Genomic DNA, 22,056 nt, shown 5'->3' on the forward strand with positions numbered 1-22,056 from the left:
ATCAGTAAGAGACATTTAAGTGCTACTAAAGTGCTATCGGTAAGGGACATTTAAGTGCTACTGAAGTGCTATCGGTAAGGGACATTTAAGTGCTACTACGGCATTTAAGTGCTACCTATTCAAGGTATAGTCGAAAGAGATGTGTTTTTAGTTTGCGCCGGAAGATGTAGAGACTTCCTGCTGTCCTGATGTCAATGGGGAGCTCGTTCCACCAATGAGGAGCCAGAACAGCAAACAGTCGTGATTTAGCTCGAAGTGAAGGAGCTACAAGCAGATTGGCAGAAGCCGAGCGAAGTGAACGGGCTGGGATGTACGGTTTGACCATGTCCTGGGTGTGAGGTTAGACCATGTCCTGGGTGTACGGTTTGACCATGTCCTGGGTGTGAGGTTAGACCATGTCCTGGGTGTGAGGTTAGACCATGTCCTGGGTGTGAGGTTAGACCATGTCCTAGATGTGAGGTTAGACCATGTCCTGGGTGTGAGGTTAGACCATGTCCTGGGTGTGAGGTTAGACCATGTCCTGGATGTGAGGTTAGACCATGTCCTGGATGTGAGGTTAGACCATGTCCTGGTGTGAGGTTAGACCATGTCCTGGATGTGAGGTTAGACCATGTCCTGGGTGTGAGGTTAGACCATGTCCTGGGTGTGAGGTTAGACCATGTCCTGGGTGTGAGGTTAGACCATGTCCTGGATGTAGACCGGACCCGATCTGTTCGCAGCACGGTACGCAAGTACCAGTGTTTTGAAGCGGATGCGGGCGGCCACCGGTAACCAGTGAAGGTCACGGAGGAGCAGAGGATTGTGGGTAAATTTCGGTCGGTTGAAGACCAGTCGAGCAGCTGCATTCTGGATGAGCTGTAGAGGTCGAATGACATTAGCAGGAAGACCTGCCAAGAGGGAGTTGCAATAGTCTAGACGAGAGATGACCAGAGCCTGGACCAGAGCCTGGACCAGAGCCTGGACCAGAACCTGTGCCGCCTTCTGAGTGAGAAGAGGTCGTATTCTCCTGATGTTGTACAGCATGTACCTACAGGAGCGTGTTGTTGCGATAATGTTGGCAGTCAGGGAGAGTTGACTGTCGAGCGTCACACCGAGGTTCCTGGCAGTCGGAGTCGGAACCAACACTGAGTTGTTGAAGTTAATAGTCAGGTCGTGGGTGGGAGAGCATTTTCCTGGAAGGAGGAGAAGTTCAGTCTTGTCCGGGTTAATTTTCAGGTGGTGTGCGGACATCCACTGAAAGATGTCAGTCAAACATCCACTGAGAGATGACAGTCAGACATCCACTGAGAGATGTCAGTCAGACATCCACTGAGAGATGACAGTCAGACATCCACTGAGAGATGTCAGTCAGACATCCACTGAGAGATGTCAGTCAGACATCCACAGAGAGATGTCAGTCAGACAGGCAGAGATTCGTGCTGCTACCTGTGTTTCAGATTGGGGAAACGAGAGGATCAGTTGGGTGTCGTCAGCGTAAGTGTGGTAGGTGAAGCCATGCGAGCGAATGACAGAGCCAAGAGAGTTGGTGTACAGAGAGAAGAGAAGAGGACCAATGACTGAGCCCTGAGGGACCCCAGTAGTCAGAGGACAAGGCTCAGACACAGATCCTCTCCAGGTTACCCGGTAAGAGCGGTCGGTGAGGTAGGATGAGAAGAGTGAGAGCGCGGTGCCTGAGATACCAGGTCCTGGAGGGAGGACATGAGGATCTGGTGGTTCACTGTGTCAAAGGCAGCGGAAAGGTCTAGAAGGATGAGGACAGAGGAGAGAGAGGCTGCTCTAGTGTGAAGGATAAGGACAGAGGAGAGAGAGGCTGCTCTAGTGTGAAGGATAAGGACAGAGGAGAGAGAGGCTGCTCTAGTGTGAAGGATGAGGACAGAGGAGAGAGAGGCTGCTCTAGTGTGAAGGATGAGGACAGAGGAGAGAGAGGCTGCTCTAGCAGTGTGAAGCTGCTCAGAGACAGCAAGGAGGGCAGTCTCTGTTGAGTGGTCTTGAATCCAGACTGGTGGGGGTCTAGAAGGTTGTTACTGTGGAGAAAGGAGGAGACTTGGTTAAAGATAGCTCGCTCTAGAGTTTTGGAGAGGAAGGGAAGGAGAGAGACAGGTCTGTAGTTGTTGACTTCAGGTCTGTAGTTGTTGACTTCAGATCTGTAGTTATTGACTTCAGGTCTGCAGTTGTTGACTTCAGGTCTGTAGTTATTGACTTCAGGTCTGTAGTTGTTGACTTCAGGTCTGTAGTTGTTGACTTCAGGTCTGTAGTTGTTGTTGACTTCAGGTCTGTAGTTATTGACTTCAGGTCTGTAGTTATTGACTTCAGGTCTGTGGTTGTTGACTTCAGGTCTGTAGTTGTTGACTTCAGGTCTGTAGTTGTTGACTTCAGGTCTGTAGTTGTTGACTTCAGGTCTGTAGTTATTGACTTCAGGTCTGTAGTTGTTGACTTCAGGTCTGTGGTTGTTGACTTCAGGTCTGTAGTTGTTGACTTCAGACGGGTCCAGAGTGGGTTTCTTCAGGAGAGGGTTGACTCCGCCTCCTTCAGAGAGTTGGGGAAACAGCCGGTTGAGAGGGAGGTGTTAATAAGATGGGTGAGAAAGGGAAGAAGGTCCGGAGCAATGGACTGGAGAAGGTGAGACGGGATGGGGTCAAGGGGGCAGGTGGTTGGGGGGGCAGAGGTTACCAAGGTAAGAACTTGATTAGGAGACAGGGGGATAAAAGAGGAAAACAAGGGGGAAGAAGATGAAGTTACTGGAGGTGTAGTTGAGGAAGATGGATTAGTAAATGAAGAGCGTATGTCGTCTATCTTTTTTGTAAAGTAGTCAACAAAGTGGCTTGGTAGAAGGGTGGAGGGGGGGGGGGGACCAGGGGGGTCAAGGAGGTTGGAAAAAATTGAGAAGAGCTTTTTAGGGTTAGATAAAGAGGATTCGATTCTGGATTGATAGAACAAACTTTTGGCTGCAGTGATGGACGCAGAGAAGGAGGAGAGAAGAGATTGATAGGCGAGCAGGTCACTGGCGTGTTTGGATTTTCGTCATTTCCTTTCCGATGCTCGCATAGTGGCTCTCTCGGCGCGCACCGGTTCGGATAGCCATGGAGCCGGAGAGGACTTGAGGACCTTTAGAGTCGTAAGAGGACTTGAGGACCTTTAGTCGTAAGAGGACTTGAGGACCTTTAGAGTCGTAAGAGGACAGAGAGAATCAAGAGAGGACGACAGTGTAGAGAGAAGAGTGTCAGTGGTGAAGTTAGGCTGCATAAGTGCGAAGGAATCGGTTGAAGGGAGGGCTGACAGAACAGAGGAGGCCAGAGAGGAGGGTGAGAGGGTGAGAGGGAGAGAGGGAGAGAGGGTGAGAGGGAGAGAGGGTGAGAGGGTGAGAGGGAGAGAGGGAGAGAGGGAGAGAGGGTGAGAGGGAGAGAGGGTGAGAGGGAGAGAGGGAGAGAGGGAGAGAGGGTGAGAGGGAGAGAGGGTGAGAGGGTGAGAGGGTGAGAGGGTGAGAGGGTGAGAGGGAGAGAGGGTGAGAGGGTGAGAGGGAGAGAGGGTGAGAGGGTGAGAGGGAGAGAGGGAGAGAGGGAGAGAGGATGAGAGGGTGCGGATGTTGCGACGGACAGGTGCAGAGTCCGTTGTGGGAGGGTTGTCAGTTCCAAAGAGTGGGAGAGAGTAAGAGATGAAGAAATGGTCAGAAACATGAAGTGGAGTTACAGTGAGGTTAGCTGTAGAGCAGTTTCTGGTGAAAATATAGTCAATGAATAACATATATATGAATAACAGTATTAAGAGTTCAGAGACACATCTGAAGGAATGAAGCCTGATTTCTAGTCCCACTGAAGCCTCAGTGCAGCTCTGTGAATCAAACTCAATGGTTACACTTTTCACACAGACTGGAATGTAGATCTGACCTTCACTGTCGGGGGCCATGAGACCCTGAAGCCACTTCGTCCAATGTCGGTCCTCCGCCCGCTGGGCGGCGCTGTGGCCGGACATGTCAGCAGGGATGTCCGGGGCCAGAAGCGCCGCCTCCAGCTGACCCAGAGGAACGTTAACCAGACGAAGTTTGGAGCGTGTGCGGTACGCCAAACAGCTGGAGCCTTCAGGATTCCCATCATCATCAGCTTTTCTGTCCAGAGACTGAGAGGCAGACAGTAGAGAGAGAGAGACGTGTAGTCAATCAGACAGACAGATGCATAGAGGTGGGAGGATGCTCGGGGGGTTGGGGTACCTGGTTATAGGTGTAGGCAGGGCTGCAGTCCAGCTCCTCCTCCACAGCATTCAGTCTCTCCAGGAAGGAAGACTCAGGAGCAGGGACGAGGTTATGAGGAGCACAGGCGGAGGTCATCAACTGTTCCCCCAGGCGTTCTGGAGATCTCTAAAAAACAGTTTAGAGGTCAGGGTTTCTGCAGGTGGCCAGGGTTCAGGGTTCCTGCAGGGGGCCATGGTTCAGGGTACATGTAAGAGGTCAGGGGACAGGGTTCCTGCAGGGGGCTAGGAGTTCAGGGTACCTGTAAGAGGTCAGGCTACCTGTAGGGGGTCAGGGTTCCTGCAGGGGGCTAGGAGTTCAGGGTACCTGTAAGAGGTCAGGCTACCTGTAGGGGGTCAGGGTTCCTGCAGGGGGCTAGGAGTTCAGGGTACCTGTAAGAGGTCAGGCTACCTGTAGGGGGTCAGGGTTCCTGCAGGGGGCTAGGAGTTCAGGGTACCTGTAAGAGGTCAGGCTACCTGTAGGGGGTCAGGGTTCCTGCAGGGGGCTAGGAGTTCAGGGTACCTGTAAGAGGTCAGGCTACCTGTAGGGGGTCAGGGTTCCTGCAGGGGGCTAGGGGTTCAGGGTACCTGTAAGAGGTCAGGCTACCTGTAGGGGGTCAGGGTTCCTGCAGGGGGCTAGGAGTTCAGGGTACCTGTAAGAGGTCAGGCTACCTGTAGGGGGTCAGGGTTCCTGCAGGGGGCTAGGGGTTCAGGGTACCTGTAAGAGGTCAGGCTACCTGTAGGGGGTCAGGGTTCCTGCAGGGGGCTAGGGGTTCAGGGTACCTGTAAGAGGTCAGGCTACCTGTAGGGGGTCAGGGTTCCTGCAGGGGGCTAGGGGTTCAGAGTACCTGTAAGAGGTCAGGCTACCTGTCGGAGGTCAGGGGCCAGGGTTCCTGCAGAGGGCTAGGGGTTCAGGATGAGATTAGGGGTCACGGTACTTGTAGATCAGTGGTTAGGGTAACTGTAGGTCAGGGGTCGGGATTTGTAGAAGAGTCAGGGTGGCTGTATGTCAGGGTACCGGCAGTAGGTCAGGGATCAAGGTGGCTGTAAGATGTCAGGGGTCTGAGATACCTGAAGGAGATCAGGGGTCCCTGTAGAAGGTTTGCGGTTAGGTTACCTGTAGGGGTTCTTCAGTCCTCTGATCTGCCAGAAGTTTGGGTTGTGAGCCCTGATGCTTTTTGAGAGGTGAAGCCAAGCTGTCTGCATCACTGAGGAAGGTCTACACACACACACACACACACACACACACACACACACAATGACAGGAAGTCTCTCTGGACACAAAGCAGACACTAGAGGTCAAACAACCACACACCTCTTCTGCCGTGTCTTCCTCCTCCTCCTCTTCCTCATCAGGACGATACTCTTCATCTGACGAGTCTTCATCCTCCTCAAGATCAATGTCAACAAACTGAGGCCGCTGCAGACAGACAGGCAGACAGATGGACAGAGAGAGAGACAGGCAGACAGACAGACCAACACAATGTAGAGACCCACATAAACAAAAGCATTATTACTTAATAATGTGTAATTAAACATTCAACCCAATAAAACTGATCAGAATTGAACAGAGTTTTGTGTACCTTAACCGTGGCTGTGTTCAACGCCAACAGACTCCAGTTCAGTGGCTGTAACCAGAAAGACAGACAGACAGACAGGCATGCAGAGAGACAGAGAGACAGACAGACAGATTAAACAGACTTGTTTTGACAGATGAAAGTATCAGAGAGGATTGTGGGAGTTTGAGTTCACCTGTCCCTGCTGGACGGCCTGTTTCAGTCTGGATCGAGTCATTTTCGGCTCCTGATGGACGACAGAAAGGTTTAAGCACACAACCTGAACAGGTAGAGAACAGGTAGAGAACAGAGAACCTGAACAGGTAGAGAACAGAGTACCTGAACAGGTAGAGAACAGAGAACCTGAACAGGTAGAGAACAGAGAACCTGAACAGGTAGAGAACAGAGTACATGAACAGGTAGAGAACCTGAACAGGTAGAGAACAGAGAACCTGAACAGGTAGAGAACATGAACATGTAGAGAACAGAGTACATGAACAGGTAGAGAACAGAGTACCTGAACAGGTAGAGAACAGAGAACCTGAACAGGTAGAGAACAGAGAACCTGAACAGGTAGAGAACAGAGTACATGAACAGGTAGAGAACCTGAACAGGTAGAGAACAGAGAACCTGAACAGGTAGAGAACATGAACAGGTAGAGAACAGAGTACATGAACAGGTAGAGAACAGAGTACCTGAACAGGTAGAGAACAGAGTACCTGAACAGGTAGAGAACAGAGAACCTGAACAGGTAGAGAACAGAGTACCTGAACAGGTAGAGAACAGAGAACCTGAACAGGTAGAGAACCTGAACAGGTAGAGAACAGAGAACCTGAACAGGTAGAGAACAGAGTACCTGAACAGGTAGAGAACAGAGTACCTGAACAGGTAGAGAACAGAGAACCTGAACAGGTAGAGAACAGAGAACCTGAACAGGTAGAGAACCTGAACAGGTAGAGAACAGAGAACCTGAACAGGTAGAGAACAGAGTACCTGAACAGGTAGAGAACAGAGTACCTGAACAGGTAGAGAACAGAGTACCTGAACAGGTAGAGAACAGAGAACCTGAACAGGTAGAGAACCTGAACAGGTAGAGAACAGAGAACCTGAACAGGTAGAGAACCTGAACAGGTAGAGAACAGAGTACCTGAACAGGTAGAGAACAGAGTACCTGAACAGGTAGAGAACAGAGAACCTGAACAGGTAGAGAACCTGAACAGGTAGAGAACAGAGAACCTGAACAGGTAGAGAACAGAGTACATGAACAGGTAGAGAACAGAGTACCTGAACAGGTAGAGAACCTGAACAGGTAGAGAACAGAGAACCTGAACAGGTAGAGAACCTGAACAGGTAGAGAACAGAGAACCTGAACAGGTAGAGAACAGAGTACCTGAACAGGTAGAGAACAGAGAACCTGAACAGGTAGAGAACAGAGAACCTGAACAGGTAGAGAACAGAGTACCTGAACATGTAGAGAACAGAGTACCTGAACAGGTAGAGAACAGATCAAAGCTAAACACTCACAAACATGGGCAGGTCCTGAGTTTCTCTGATGGCAGCTTTCATCATGGCCACCACATGCTCGTGGGTAATCACCTCCTAGGGGACACGCACCATGTGACACAAACAGTCCTTCTTTTTAAAAATAGATTTCTTTAATTATGTTTTCAATTATTAATTGTGTGTGTGTGTGTGTGTGTGTGTGTGTGTGTGTGTGTGTGTGTGTGTGTGTGTGTGTGTGTGTCTCACGTGCAGGATGGCGCGCACGTTGCTGGACGTCAGGTTGAGCTGTCTGGACTTCCTGTCCAGGTCGATGTCCAGTCGTCCCAGTTCATCCTCACTGGCCTCGCTGGGTGAATTCAACCCAACTTTATTGACACCGGGTCCCGTGTGTTCGCGTGTCCTTGTGATGTCACCGCTCACTACAGTTGTTCCCTCCTCTTCCTGTCGAGCCCCAGAGGAACTTCCTGTGCCAGACTTCCTCTCCAGTCTGATGACGGCCTCTCCGTCCGGCCTCATCGACTTAGACTGCAGAGGACACACGTCCTCTTGGGCTGGACGCCGCCGCTCCATCTGCTGGGACACACAGCACCATCAGGGACCAGAGGCCTGCACCATCAGGGACCAGAGGCCTGCACCATCAGGGACCTGCACCATCAGGGACCAGAGGCCTGCACCATCAGGGACCTGCACCATCAGGGACCAGAGGCCTGCACCATCAGGGACCTGCACCATCAGGGACCAGAGGCCTGCACCATCAGGGACCAGAGGCCTGCACCATCAGGGACCTGCACCATCAGGGACCAGAGGCCTGCACCATCAGGGACCTGCACCATCAGGGACCTGCACCATCAGGGACCTGCACCATCAGGGACCAGAGGCCTGCACCATCAGGGACCAGAGGCCTGCACCATCAGGGACCAGAGGCCTGCACCATCAGGGACCTGCACCATCAGGGACCAGAGGCCTGCACCATCAGGGAATGCACCATCAGGGACCAGAGGCCAGCACCATCAGGGACCAGAGGCCAGCACCATCAGGGACCTGCACCATCAGGGACCAGAGGCCTGCACCATCAGGGACCTGCACCATCAGGGACCAGAGGCCTGCACCATCAGGGACCAGAGGCCTGCACCATCAGGGACCTGCACCATCAGGGACCTACACCATCAGGGACCTGCACCATCAGGGACCAGAGGCCTGCACCATCAGGGACCAGAGACCTGCACCATCAGGGACCAGCACCATCAGGGACCTACACCATCAGGGACCTGCACCATCAGGGACCTACACCATCAGGGACCAGCACCATCAGGGACCTACACCATCAGGGACCTGCACCATCAGGGACCAGCACCATCAGGGACCTACACCATCAGGGACCTGCACCATCAGGGACCTACACCATCAGGGACCAGCACCATCAGGGACCTACACCATCAGGGACCAGCACCATCAGGGACCAGCACCATCAGGGACCTACACCATCAGGGATCTATACCATCAGGGATCTATACCATCAGGGATCTATACCATCAGGGACCAGAGGCCTGCACCATCAGGGACCAGAGACCTGCACCATCAGGGACCATCAGGTGCGCGTGCGCACACACATGCTTTGAATTTGCTGTGTGGATGTTGTATAATAATCAAAGTTATTTATTGATATCTTGTCTATTCTTCGTGTTTTCACAGCAGGTATTCACCTAAAATGGTGTTGAATAAAAAGTGGTGAAAAGTCCAAACGGAACATTAAGTGACTCAAAGCTTTACATAACATCATGCTAGCACTAGCTACGCTACATTACAACGCATGCGCAGCGGCTGTTCCGTGCTTTTCACGTTTCAGCTGTAAAAGAAAAACAAATAACCGGAAGCACCGATCAACCGGATCTGATGCTCTTTAATAAAACAGGACGTTACCTGGAGACCTGCGGGAGGAGCTGAGGGTCCGAACAGCTCCGTTAGCCGCGTAGTTCCGTTAGCTTTGTTAGCCTTCCGCCAACAACAACACCACTTCCGGTCCGTGTCCTTCACAATAAAAGCGGAGCGTCATAGTGAAAGCTGCACTGCGCCTCCTGCTGTCCCGGATGTTTCATCATGTTTCTATTATATATTATTATTATTATTATTACTTTCCCTCTGAGCAGAATGTAAATAAATCTTCTATTAAAATTATAAAAGTATTATATATATCACATATGAACTATTATATATAACTTCTAAACGTTGACACCAAGCTGCAACAGATTACATTATTATATATAATGTCGACAGGTATGTAGGTAGAGCGGTAACCCTTACAATCACCACAGTTTAGTTGAATGAAATGATTGGACAGCTAAAAGCAGTTTAAAGAACATTAGCAGCTGTAGCTTGAAACACAATAACGTGTTGAACTCACCTGTAAATTACGTGTGTAACAGTTTTATTACACATGATAGTTACAGCTACATCAAAGTGTCTAAAGTGTTATACACACTATCAAAAATAGGCGATTGGGTAAAAAGAAACATTCAATCCCTCAGCTTTTGTTTAATAAAAATCTTCAGATAAAAAAAACTAAGTTACAACACTGGTCTGTCAGAGGGTGTTGACGTGTCAATGTTTATCTGTCTGTTTACTTGTGTCGGTGTAGTTGTGTCGGTGTTGAAGTGTCTGTGTTGTGTTGGTATTGTTGTGTCTGTGTTGTTGTGTCAGTGTAGTTGTGTTGGTATTGTTGTGTCTGTGTTGTGTCGCTGTTGACATGTCTGTGTTGACGTGTCGGTGTAGTTGTGTAGGTGTTGACATGTCGGTGTTGTGTTGGTGTTGTTGTGTAAGTGTAGTTGTGTGTTTTTGTGTGGGTGTTGACATGTCTGTGTTGTTGTGTCAGTGTTGAAGTGTCGGTGTAGTTGTGTAGGTGTTGACGTGTAGTTGTTGTTGTGTCGGTGTTGACGTGTAATTGTTGTTGTGTTGGTGTTGCTGTGTCGGTGTTGACGTGCCGGTGTTGTTGTGTCGGTGTTGACGTGTCAGTGTAGTTGTGTTGGTATTGTTGTGTCGGTGTTGTTGTGTCGCTGTTGAAGTGTCGGTGTAGTTGTGTAGTTGTTGTTGTGTTGGTGTTGCTGTGTCGGTGTTGACGTGCCGGTGTTGTTGTGTCGGTGTTGAAGTGTCGGTGTAGTTGTGTCGGTGTAGTTGTGTAGGTGTTGACGTGTCGGTGTTGACGTGTAGTTGTTGTTGTGCCGGTGTTGTTGTGTCGGTGTTGAAGTGTCGGTGTTGTGTTGGTATTGTTGTGTCGGTGTTGTTTCGGTGTTGAAGTGAAGGTGTTGTTGTGTAGTTGTTGTTGTGTCGGTGTAGTTGTGTCGGTGTAGTTGTGCCGGTGTTGTTGTGTCGGTGTTGTTGTGTAGTTGTTGTTGTGTCGGTGTAGTTGTGCCGGTGTTGTTGTGTCGGTGTTGACGTGTAGTTGTTGTTGTGCCGGTGTTGTTGTGTTGACGTGTAGTTGTTGTTGTGCCGGTGTAGGTGTTGACATGTCGGTGTTGTGTTGGTGTTGTTGTGTCGGTGTTGACGTGTCGGTGTAGTTGTGTAAGTGTAGTTGTGTGTTTTTGTGTGGGTGTTGACATGTCTGTGTTGTTCTGTCGGTGTAGTTGTGTAGGTGTTGACGTGTAGTTGTTGTTGTGTCGGTGTTGACGTGTAGTTGTTGTTGTGTCAGTGTAGTTGTAGTTGTGTCGGTGTTGACGTGTAGTTGTTGTGTCGGTGTAGTTGTGAAGGTGTTGTGTAGTTGTTGTTGTGTCGGTGTAGTTGTGCCGGTGTTGTTGTGTCGGTGTTGACGTGTAGTTGTTGAAGTGTCGGCGTAGTTGTGAAGGTGTTGTTGTGTAGTTGTTGTTGTGTCGGTGTAGTTGTGTCGGTGTTGACGTGTAGTTGTTGTGTCGGTGTTGTTGTGTCGGTGTTGAAGTGTCGGTCTAGTTGTGCCGGTGTTGTTGTGTCGGTGTTGACGTGTAGTTGTTGAAGTGTCGGTGTAGTTGTGAAGGTGTTGTTGTGTAGTTGTTGTTGTGTCGGTGTAGTTGTGTCGGTGTTGACGTGTAGTTGTTGTGTCGGTGTAGTTGTGTCGGTGTTGACGTGTAGTAGTTGTGTCGGTGTTGACGTGTAGTTGTGTCGGTGTTGTTGTGTCGGTGTTGAAGTGTCGGTGAAGTTGTGAAGGTGTTGTTGTGTAGTTGTTGTTGTGTCGGTGTAGTTGTGCCGGTGTTGTTGTGTCGGTGTTGATGTGTAGTTGTTGTTGTGTCGGTGTAGTTGTGTCGGTGTTGACGTGTAGTTGTTGTTGTCGGTGTAGTTGTGTCGGTGTTGACGTGTAGTTGTTGTGTCGGTGTTGACGTGTAGTTGTTGTTGTCGGTGTAGTTGTGTCGGTGTTGACGTGTAGTTGTTGTGTCGGTGTAGTTGTGAAGGTGTTGTGTAGTTGTTGTTGTGTCGGTGTAGTTGTGCCGGTGTTGTTGTGTCGGTGTTGACGTGTAGTTGTTGAAGTGTCGGTGTAGTTGTGAAGGTGTTGTTGTGTAGTTGTTGTTGTGTCGGTGTAGTTGTGTCAGTGTTGACGTGTAGTTGTTGTTGTCGGTGTAGTTGTGTCGGTGTTGACGTGTAGTTGTTGTGTCGGTGTAGTTGTGAAGGTGTTGTGTAGTTGTTGTTGTGTCGGTGTAGTTGTGCCGGTGTTGTTGTGTCGGTGTTGACGTGTAGTTGTTGAAGTGTCGGCGTAGTTGTGAAGGTGTTGTTGTGTAGTTGTTGTTGTGTCGGTGTAGTTGTGTCGGTGTTGACGTGTAGTTGTTGTGTCGGTGTTGTTGTGTCGGTGTTGAAGTGTCGGTCTAGTTGTGCCGGTGTTGTTGTGTCGGTGTTGACGTGTAGTTGTTGAAGTGTCGGTGTAGTTGTGAAGGTGTTGTTGTGTAGTTGTTGTTGTGTCGGTGTAGTTGTGTCGGTGTTGACGTGTAGTTGTTGTGTCGGTGTAGTTGTGTCGGTGTTGACGTGTAGTAGTTGTGTCGGTGTTGACGTGTAGTTGTGTCGGTGTTGTTGTGTCGGTGTTGAAGTGTCGGTGAAGTTGTGAAGGTGTTGTTGTGTAGTTGTTGTTGTGTCGGTGTAGTTGTGCCGGTGTTGTTGTGTCGGTGTTGACGTGTAGTTGTTGTTGTGTCGGTGTAGTTGTGTCGGTGTTGACGTGTAGTTGTTGTTGTCGGTGTAGTTGTGTCGGTGTTGACGTGTAGTTGTTGTGTCGGTGTTGACGTGTAGTTGTTGTTGTCGGTGTAGTTGTGTCGGTGTTGACGTGTCGGTGTAGTTGTGAAGGTGTTGTTGTGTAGTTGTTGTTGTGTCGGTGTAGTTGTGTCGGTGTTGACGTGTAGTTGTTGTTGTCGGTGTAGTTGTGTCGGTGTTGACGTGTAGTTGTTGTGTCGGTGTAGTTGTGAAGGTGTTGTTGTGTAGTTGTTGTTGTGTCGGTGTAGTTGTGAAGGTGTTGTTGTGTAGTTGTTGTTGTCGGTGTAGTTGTGTCGGTGTTGACGTGTAGTTGTTGTTGTCGGTGTAGTTGTGTCGGTGTTGACGTGTAGTTGTTGTGTCGGTGTAGTTGTGTAGGTGTTGACGTGTCAGTGGGTGTTGATGCTCTGCTGCTGGCAGCGGGAGATCAACATGGTGACCATTTTCTGCAGAACCTCTGCCCTCATCTTGCTGATCTGAAGAACCTCCTCGTGGTTCACCTTCTCCTCCCGACTGTAGTCCAGAGACACCTGCAGCACGACAAAGGTACGTCAACGCCATCACACTGTCACTAAACAGCCATCAGCTTTTAGTCTGATTCAGAGACAATTTGAAATCAGACAGTGATGTAATCATGTTCAATAACTGACCATGTTGGTGATGAGAGACAGACCAAGAACTCTGAGTCCACAGTGCTTTGCCACCGTCACTTCAGGAACTATACTCATACCTGAGGAGAAGGAGAGAGTGACTGAATTGATTGAAATTAAATTCAATGAATGAAATAAATAATAAAAGTAATAGTACTTTAACAGAGAGAATGTTCAATTCCTAAAGCCACGTTGAAGCAGATTTATATGGTTGAACCTCGATAATTACCACCTGATCAAAGCAGTGTGTAAACTGGTTCCAGTGTCGGCCGCTGGTGAGACCAGAGTGCTAGTGGTATTGAACATTCAGTGTAAACACACAAGGAAACGTGTGTCATGTGACTTTATCAACCATCCGGATCTTACTTCACAGTTTGTTGAGCTGCAGGGTTCCACTCGCTCTTATTAATATTGAATCAGCAGACATATTTAATGAGAACCTGCTGATGTTCTGGTTCCTGCTGGTTGAAAGCATCATGTTCATACCGACAGGACTACTCTCTACTCCCAAGGAACCTTAACCCTCCTAAAAGACCTATAGCACCCTTGACAGAATCCCTACCTTTTCTTCAAATCTCCTTCTGGACCTACACCGCAGAATCTCCCCATGGAAGCTAGACTTCTCAAGGACACAAAGACCCCTTTAAAGGAACCGTAGAACCTTCTTACTTCTACTCCTCAAGGATCCATACATATAAGACTTCAGAACCTCCTCCAGAGGCCCCAGAAAGTCCTCAAGGACCATTTATGCTGCTAAAAGACAGATAGAACCCAGTCCAGAAACCATAGAACCTCTAGGCATTCTAAATCCTTCTCAAGGACCTTCAGAACCAGTTCCAGGACCTCTAGGAAGTGTTCGCAGACCCATGATCCGAGACGTAGACCACCTCTCTTCCTGTCTTACCCACAGAGTCGCAGCCCAGGATTAGCAGCATTCTGGCCTCAGCGATGGTTTCGAAGTTCGGTCCGCTCACCATGCAGTAAACTCCCTCTCTGATGAAGTCACTGCAGCCAATCTCGTTGCCCACGTCCCACGTCAGCCGCCTCAAATCCTTACTGTACGCATCGGACATACAGGGGAACCTGATCCCAAAACTACACACACAGACAGGAAGTCAGAGATTATCCTTCCCGTCTGTCCCTTCCCGTCCAGTCCTTTCCGTCCTGTCCCGTCCCGTCTGTCCTTCCCGTCCAGTCCCTTCCGTCTGTCCATTCCTGTCTATCCCTTCCGTCCGGTCCTTCCCGTCCAGTCCTTCCCGTCTGTCCTTCCCGTCTGTCCCTTCTCGTCTGTCTTCCAGGTCTCACCGCTCATCGTTGGGTCCACACAGAGGGTGTTGTCCGGCGAATCCCGGCAGGTTGATGTGGTCTTTGATGATCATGATGTCGCCGACTTTAAAGTCCGGACAGATTGCTCCAGAGGCATTGGTCACCAGCACGGTCTCCACCCCAATCAGCTTAAAGATCCTCACTGGGAACGTCACCTGAGACGGGGAGAGAGACAGACAGGTTGGACAGGTGAACAATCAGTTAGGACCTCAGACTGGTTCAGGCTCAGGTTGTGTTTGTTATCAGGAGACACATGTGGACTTGGTGAGGACTCACCTGACAAAGAGAATAACCTTCGTACAGGTGGAAGTGACCCTGCATGAAGACACAGGAAGTGTTCTCAATCGTCCCAAACACCAGACAGCCTTCATGACCCTCGACTGGGGGAGAGACAGGCAGAGAGGCAGAGAGACAGTATGTAGAGATGCACACTCTGCTGTAAATAGTTAAAATAATTATGAATTAAATATTAGTTATTAAAATAGAATGTGTCCCCCCCCTCCTAGTTGAATGCTTAAAGTACAATTTAATTAAATTTAAAGACAAAAAAATATTGAAGCCTCGAATGAGAACAGAAGGGATAAGGGAGAAAGAAGAAAGAAAGGAAAGACAACAGAAGGACCAGCCCCACACCTTCAGTCTGCAGGGGGCGGGGCCTACTCACCTGTGCTGACGGGGAAGTTGGGGATGTCCTGGTACCTGAAGGTCTGTTTGTTGGCAGCTCCGTCAGCTAGCAGACCAAGTCCGGAACCACAGATCACTAATACCTTTGGACGCTGACTCGTGTGGTTCAGAAGCCACTCAGTGGTGAGTTTGTAGTCCTCAAAGGAGCAGCAGCTGGGGGGAGTAGAGGGGGAGGGTCCTGTTACTGAGGGGGAGGAGAGGGGGAGGGTCCTGTTACTGAGGGGGAGGGTACCGTTACTGAGGGGGAGGGTACTGTTACTGAGGGGGAGGAGAGGGGGAGGGTACTGTTACTGAGGGGGAGGGTACCGTTACTGAGGGGGAGGAGAGGGGGAGGTTACTGTTAATGAGGGGGAGGAGAGGGGGAGGGTACTGTAAATGAGGGGGAGGAGAGGGGGAGGGTACTGTTACTGAGGGGGAGGAGAGGGGGAGGGTACCGTTAGTGAGGGGGAGGGTACTGTTAATGAGGGGGAGTAGAGGGGGAGGGTACTGTTATTGAGGGGGAGTAGAGGGGGAGGGTACTGTTACTGAGGGGGAGGAGAGGGGGAGGGTACTGTTACTGAGGGGGAGTAGAGGGGGAGGGTACCGTTACTGAGGGGGAGGAGAGGGGGAGGGTACCGTTACTGAGGGGGAGGGTACCGTTACTGAGGGGGAGTAGAGGGGGAGGGTACCGTTAATGAGGGGGAGGAGAGGGGGAGGGTACTGTTACTGAGGGGGAGGAGAGGGGGAGGGTACTGTTAATGAAGGGGAGGAGAGGGGGAGGGTACTGTTACTGAGGGGGAGTAGAGGGGCAGGTTACTGTTAATGAGGGGGAGGGTACTGTTAATGAGGGGGAGTAGAGGGGGAGAGTACTGTTACTGAGGGGGAGGAGAGGGGGAGGGTACTGTTAATGAAGGGGAGTAGAGGGGCAGGTTACTGTTAATGAGGGGGAGGGTACTGTTAATGAGGGGGAGGAGAGGGGGAGGGTACTGTTACTGAGGGGGAGGAGAGGGGGAGGGTACTGTTAATGAAGGGGAGTAGAGGGGCAGGTTACTGTTAATGAGGGGGAGGGTACTGTTAATGAGGGGGAGTAGAGGGGCAGGTTACTGTTAATGAGGGGGAGGGTACCGTTAATGAGGGGGAGTAGAGGGGGAGAGTACTGTTACTGAGGGGGAGGAGAGGGGGAGGGTACTGTTAATGAGCGGGAGGAGAGGGGGAGGGTACCGTTAATGAGGGGGAGGAGAGGGGGAGGGTCCTGTTAATGAGCGGGAGGAGAGGGGGAGGGTACTGTTACTGAGGGGGAGGAGAGGGGGAGGGTCCTGTTAATGAGGGGGAGGGTACTGTTAATGAGGGGGAGTAGAGGGGGAGGGTACTGTTACTGAGGGGGAGGGGAGGGGGAGGGTCCTGTTACTGAGGGGGAGGAGAGGGGGAGGGTCCTGTTACTGAGGGGGAGGAGAGGGGGAGGGTACTGTTACTGAGGGGAGGAGAGGGGGAGGGTACTGTTACTGAGGGGGAGTAGAGGGGGAGGGTACTGTTACTGAGGGGGAGGAGAGGGGGAGGGTACTGTTAATGAGGGGAGGAGAGGGGGAGGGTACTGTTACTGAGGGGGAGGAGAGGGTCCTGTTAATGAGGGGGAGGAGAGGGGGAGGGTACCGTTAGTGAGGGGGAGGAGAGGGGGAGGGTACTGTTACTGAGGGGAGGAGAGGGGGAGGGTACTGTTACTGAGGGGGAGTAGAGGGGGAGGGTACTGTTACTGAGGGGGAGGAGAGGGGGAGGGTCCTGTTACTGAGCGGGAGTAGAGGGGGAGGGTCCTGTTACTGAGCGGGAGTAGAGGGGGAGGGTACTGTTAATGAGGGGGCGGAGAGGGGGAGGGTCCTGTTACTGAGGGGGAGGAGAGGGGGAGGGTACCGTTACTGAGGGAGAGGAGAGGGGGAGGGTACTGTTACTGAGGGAGAGGGGGAGGGTACCGTTAGTGAGGGGGAGGAGAGGGGGAGGGTACCGTTAGTGAGGGGGAGGGTACTGTTAGAGAGGGGGAGGGTACTGTTAATGAGGGGGAGTAGAGGGGGAGGGTACTGTTATTGAGGGGGAGGAGAGGGGGAGGGTACCGTTAGTGAGGGGGAGGAGAGGGGGAGGGTACTGTTACTGAGGGGGAGGAGAGGGGGAGGGTACTGTTAATGAGGGGGAGTAGAGGGGGAGGGTACTGTTACTGAGGGGGAGGAGAGGGGGAGGGTACCGTTACTGAGGGGGAGTAGAGGGGGAGGGTACCGTTACTGAGCGGGAGGAGAGGGGGAGGGTACCGTTACTGAGGGGGAGGAGAGGGGGAGGGTACCGTTACTGAGGGGGAGGAGAGGGGGAGGGTACCGTTACTGAGGGGGAGGAGAGGGGGAGGGTACCGTTACTGAGGGGGAGGAGAGGGGGAGGGTACTGTTAATGAGCGGGAGGAGAGGGGGAGGGTACCGTTACTGAGGGGGAGGAGAGGGTACTGTTACTGAGTGGGAGGAGAGGGGGAGGGTACTGTTACTGAGCGGGAGGAGAGGGGGAGGGTACTGTTACTGAGGGGGAGGAGAGGGGGAGGGTACTGTTACTGAGCGGGAGGAGAGGGGGAGGGTACCGTTACTGAGGGGGAGTAGAGGGGGAGGGTACCGTTACTGAGGGGGAGGGTCCTGTTACTGAGGGTACTGTTACTGAGGGGGAGGGGAGGGTACTGTTACTGAGGGGGAGTAGAGGGGGAGGGTACTGTTACTGAGGGGGAGGAGAGGGGGAGGGTCCTGTTACTGAGGGGGAGGAGAGGGGGAGGGTCCTGTTACTGAGGGGGAGGGTACTGTTACTGAGGGGGAGGGGAGGGTTCTGTTACTGAGGGGGAGGGTACTGTTAATGAGGGGGAGTAGAGGGGGAGGGTACTGTTACTGAGGGGGAGGGTACCGTTAATGAGCGGGAGGAGAGGGGGAGGGTACCGTTACTGAGGGGGAGGAGAGGGGGAGGGTACTGTTACTGAGGGGGAGGAGAGGGGGAGGGTACTGTTACTGAGGGGGAGGAGAGGGGGAGGGTCCTGTTACTGAGGGGGAGGGTACTGTTACTGAGGGGGAGGAGAGGGGGAGGGTACCGTTACTGAGGGGGAGGAGAGGGGGAGGGTACCGTTACTGAGGGGGAGGAGAGGGGGAGGGTCCTGTTACTGAGGGGGAGTAGAGGGGGAGGCTACCTTTACTGAGGGGGAGGGTCCTGTTACTGAGGGGGAGTAGAGGGGGAGGCTACCTTTACTGAGGGGGAGGGTCCTGTTACTGAGGGGGAGGGTACTGTTACTGAGGGGGAGGAGAGGGGGAGGGTACCGTTACTGAGGGGGAGGAGAGGGGGAGGGTACCGTTACTGAGGGGGAGGAGAGGGGGAGGGTCCTGTTACTGAGCGGGGGGAGAGGGGGAGGGTCCTGTTACTGAGGGGGAGGAGAGGGGGAGGGTACCGTTACTGAGGGGGAGGAGAGGGGGAGGGTCCTGTTACTGAGGGGGAGGAGAGGGGGAGGGTCCTGTTACTGAGCGGGGGGAGAGGGGGAGGGTACTCCAAATATCCCAGAATGCATTTCGCAACAGGAAACAATGACGAAGGAGAAAATACACAAGTGAAAGTTTACATTTCTAAATAATGTTGTCGAGTCACGGAATGTAACGTAAGGAAGTTGGTTGTTCCAACGTGTCGTCCGGTGTGAACAGCCAGAAGGATCCGGACAGATTAAACATGAGAAATAAGATGGAGAACTTAATATTTAAATTAAACTTTGAAGTTGAACTACAGCGGGGTCTTTTTACTTTTGACCGCATTTTTGCAATTATATGTGTATCTTTATAAATATATATATATATATATATATATATAATATATCTTTATAATATATATCTTTATATATATATATCTTTATAGATAAAAGTTCTTACCCACGGGATCAATAAGTGTACATTATTATATATCAGTATTCCTGATCTGAGGGTCTAAGGACCACCAGGAGGCTCAGACTGACTGATGATATTGAGCAACTTTAACTGGTTGTCATTGTTTGTTTTTTACAGCTTTGTGTAGAATATGAATGTGTTAATAAATCTGATTTATTTAATCTAATTATTTCTATTAAAGTGCGTGAATCTGGATTGATAGGTTATTGAAGTGAGGGGTCTTACCTGCAGCTTCCTTTGGCGTGCATTGTCTCACCGAAGACGAGGAACACGGGGAACACGAGGAACACGAGGAACACGGGGAACACGGGGAACACGGGGAACACGAGGAACACGAGGAACACGAGGAACACGGGGAACACGAGGAACACGAGGAACACGAGGAACACGGGTCAGACAGGGAGAGTGTGCCCTGCACCGATTGGCTGAATCCCAGCTGGTGAAAACAGTCGGGTCATTGACTCTGTATGTGACCTTTGACCTCTGTAACAGCCGACATTACAGTCTCAGGTATATATATATATATGTGATTCTAATATATAATTACTTTATAGAATAGAATATATTCCTGCATCTATCAATCATATATCATCATGTCTCCAAACTGTCTTCAAAGTTTATGAATTCATTATTTTAGTTTTTTGTTTTATTTGAATATAACAACATATATATTGTTATATACAAATGTAAAAACGTATATTATATTGTTACATACAAAAATAACAATATATGTTGTTGTATACAAACAACTATATATGTTGTTATTTTGTATATAACAATATATTTAGTTATGTTTATATATAACAATTTATAAAGTTGTGTTTGTAGACAACAACATATTGTTGTTGTTTGTATGTAACAGAGCATATACTAATTATTCATAATTTCTGTCATATTCATTGAATGTTTATGTAACTCTGTAACTCCTGTGGCATCACAAGGGGACAGGTAGTGGAGGGGCGCTACAAAATGGCCGCCAGTGCAAGAACTACATCTCCCAGCCTGCCTCACCGCTCACCCAGCTGCAGCTGCTTAAGGCACCTGATTGAGGCAGGGCTGGGAGACTTAAGGGAGAGCACCTGGGAAGGAGAAAGGAGAGCGGAAGGTGAACCCACGAGCACCTGGAAGAGGACAACAAGGGAGAGGACCTCGTAGTCTGGATTCACCAGGATTGAGTTGTTTTTGGTTAATTAACCACTTTCTCCTCCGGGATGTTTTGTGTTGGCTAACTGGACCTTTTTTGATACTTTGTTGTTTGGACGTTACCTTGCTGGTGGGATGGGAAATAAACCTTACTTTTTGTTAAATACCCTCGGACGTGCCTGTGTCCAGCTCTCTTTTTGCACCGCCCCAGGCTAGCCTGTCCTAGCGACAGCCCGTGACACTACAGGTCGTTCATCTGGTCACATGACATCTATTGTTCATCTGGTCACATGACATCTATTGTTCATCTGGTCACATGACATCTATTGTTCATCTGGTCACATGACATCTATTATTCATCTGGTCACATGACATATAGTGTTCATCTGGTCACATGACATCAAGTGTTCATCTGGTCACATGACATCTATTATTCATCTGGTCACATGACATCTATTGTTCATCTGGTCACATGACATCTAGTGTTCATCTGGTCACATGACATCTATTATTCATCTGGTCACATGACATCTATTGTTCATCTGGTCACATGACATCTATTATTCATCTGGTCACATGACATCTATTATTCATCTGGTCACATGACATCTAGTGTTCATCTGGTCACATGACATCTATTGTTCATCTGGTCACATGACATCTATTGTTCATCTGGTCACATGACATCTAGTGTTCATCTGGTCACATGACATCTATTGTTCATCTGGTCACATGACATCTAGTGTTCATCTGGTCACATGACATCTAGTGTTCATCTGGTCACATAACATCTATTATTCATCTGGTCACATGACATCTATTGTTCATCTGGTCACATGACATCTATTATTCATCTGGTCACATGACATCTATTATTCATCTGGTCACATGACATCTATTGTTCATCTGGTCACATGACATCTATTGTTCATCTGGTCACATGACATCTATTGTTCATCTGGTCACATGACATCTAGTGTTCATCTGGTCACATGACATCTATTATTCATCTGGTCACATGACATCTATTGTTCATCTGGTCACATGACATCTAGTGTTCATCTGGTCACATGACATGAGGGAGAGGGATCCTCCTCTGTTGCTCTCCTGAAGGGTTCTTACCTTTTTTACCCTGAAAGGTTTTTTTCTGTTTTTGGGGAGTTGTTCCTGATGTGAGGTCAAAGGTCAGGGATGTCGTATGGGTATAGATTGTAAAGCCCTCTGATGGGAGGTTGGGATTTATGATTCTGGGCTATACATATGACTTTTTATAGCTATTTTATTCAATCCAGTTTTTGTTTTTTTTAACGTATGATGGTTGATTCCTGACATTCTAAGTATTATTATTATTATTATTATTATTATTATAACAACAAAACTAGGACTGGCTAACCTACTCTAGGAAAGAAACAAACAAAATGGCTTCACATGCTTCTCTAAACAAGGATCTACCTAAACAAATACAGAGGGAGCACCAACCAATTACCCAACGTTCTTATGTCCTCACCCTCTCACCACAAACCTTCACGTCTGCAGAGTCACTGTTCATGGCTTCAGGCTTCCTCCTTTTGAAACGGGGCCCGCTGATTGGCCAGCTGGCCTTCAGGAACCCAGGTGCAGCAGGATTGGCCTGCACAGGTGGAAAAAAAGGGGGGGAGGGGAGAACACACAACTCTGATACGCAACAGAGGACTTAAGAGCCATGTTGTTCTGGTGGAGGACCAGAGGTCTGATGGAGGATCAGAGGTCTGGTGGAGGACCAGAGGTCTAATGGAGGATCAGAGGTCTAATGGAGGATCAGAGGTCTGATGGAGGATCAGAGGTCTGATGGAGGATCAGAGGTCTGGTGGAGGACCAGAGGTCTGG

The 22,056-nt window shown here is 49.9% G+C and overlaps 2 protein-coding genes across 3 annotated transcripts in view; both read right to left on the reverse strand.

Annotated features, from left to right (window-relative positions):
• Positions 1-9,984, reverse strand: part of gon4l (gon-4-like (C. elegans)) — a 27,541-nt gene extending 17,557 nt beyond the window's left edge. Inside the window, exons 1-9 of the mRNA XM_034554245.1 lie at positions 9,201-9,984; positions 7,527-7,850; positions 7,302-7,376; positions 5,974-6,024; positions 5,805-5,849; positions 5,537-5,641; positions 5,339-5,440; positions 4,205-4,351; positions 3,885-4,113 (exon numbers count right to left, since the gene is read on the reverse strand). Of these exons, the coding sequence (XP_034410136.1) occupies positions 3,885-4,113; positions 4,205-4,351; positions 5,339-5,440; positions 5,537-5,641; positions 5,805-5,849; positions 5,974-6,024; positions 7,302-7,376; positions 7,527-7,850 (1,078 nt within the window). The 5' untranslated portion in view covers positions 9,201-9,984. The remainder of the gene's footprint in view (positions 1-3,884; positions 4,114-4,204; positions 4,352-5,338; positions 5,441-5,536; positions 5,642-5,804; positions 5,850-5,973; positions 6,025-7,301; positions 7,377-7,526; positions 7,851-9,200) is intronic.
• A 2,790-nt stretch (positions 9,985-12,774) lies between these two features.
• pnp4b (purine nucleoside phosphorylase 4b) overlaps positions 12,775-22,056 on the reverse strand; it is a 392,972-nt gene continuing 383,690 nt past the window's right edge. Inside the window, exons 2-8 of one of the 2 annotated variants that reach the window (XM_034554008.1) lie at positions 19,273-19,483; positions 15,114-15,286; positions 14,726-14,829; positions 14,429-14,604; positions 14,028-14,218; positions 13,124-13,203; positions 12,775-13,003 (exon numbers count right to left, since the gene is read on the reverse strand). In XM_034554008.1, coding sequence (XP_034409899.1) covers positions 12,863-13,003; positions 13,124-13,203; positions 14,028-14,218; positions 14,429-14,604; positions 14,726-14,829; positions 15,114-15,286; positions 19,273-19,295 — 888 coding nt within the window. In that variant the 5' untranslated portion in view covers positions 19,296-19,483 and the 3' untranslated portion in view covers positions 12,775-12,862. Of the gene's footprint in view, positions 13,004-13,123; positions 13,204-14,027; positions 14,219-14,428; positions 14,605-14,725; positions 14,830-15,113; positions 15,287-19,272; positions 19,531-22,056 lie in introns of both variants that reach the window. The other variant, XM_034554009.1, reaches the window with a different exon arrangement.

Source organism: Cyclopterus lumpus, chromosome 16, assembly GCF_009769545.1.
Source record: "Cyclopterus lumpus isolate fCycLum1 chromosome 16, fCycLum1.pri, whole genome shotgun sequence".
NCBI lineage: Eukaryota > Metazoa > Chordata > Actinopteri > Perciformes > Cyclopteridae > Cyclopterus > Cyclopterus lumpus.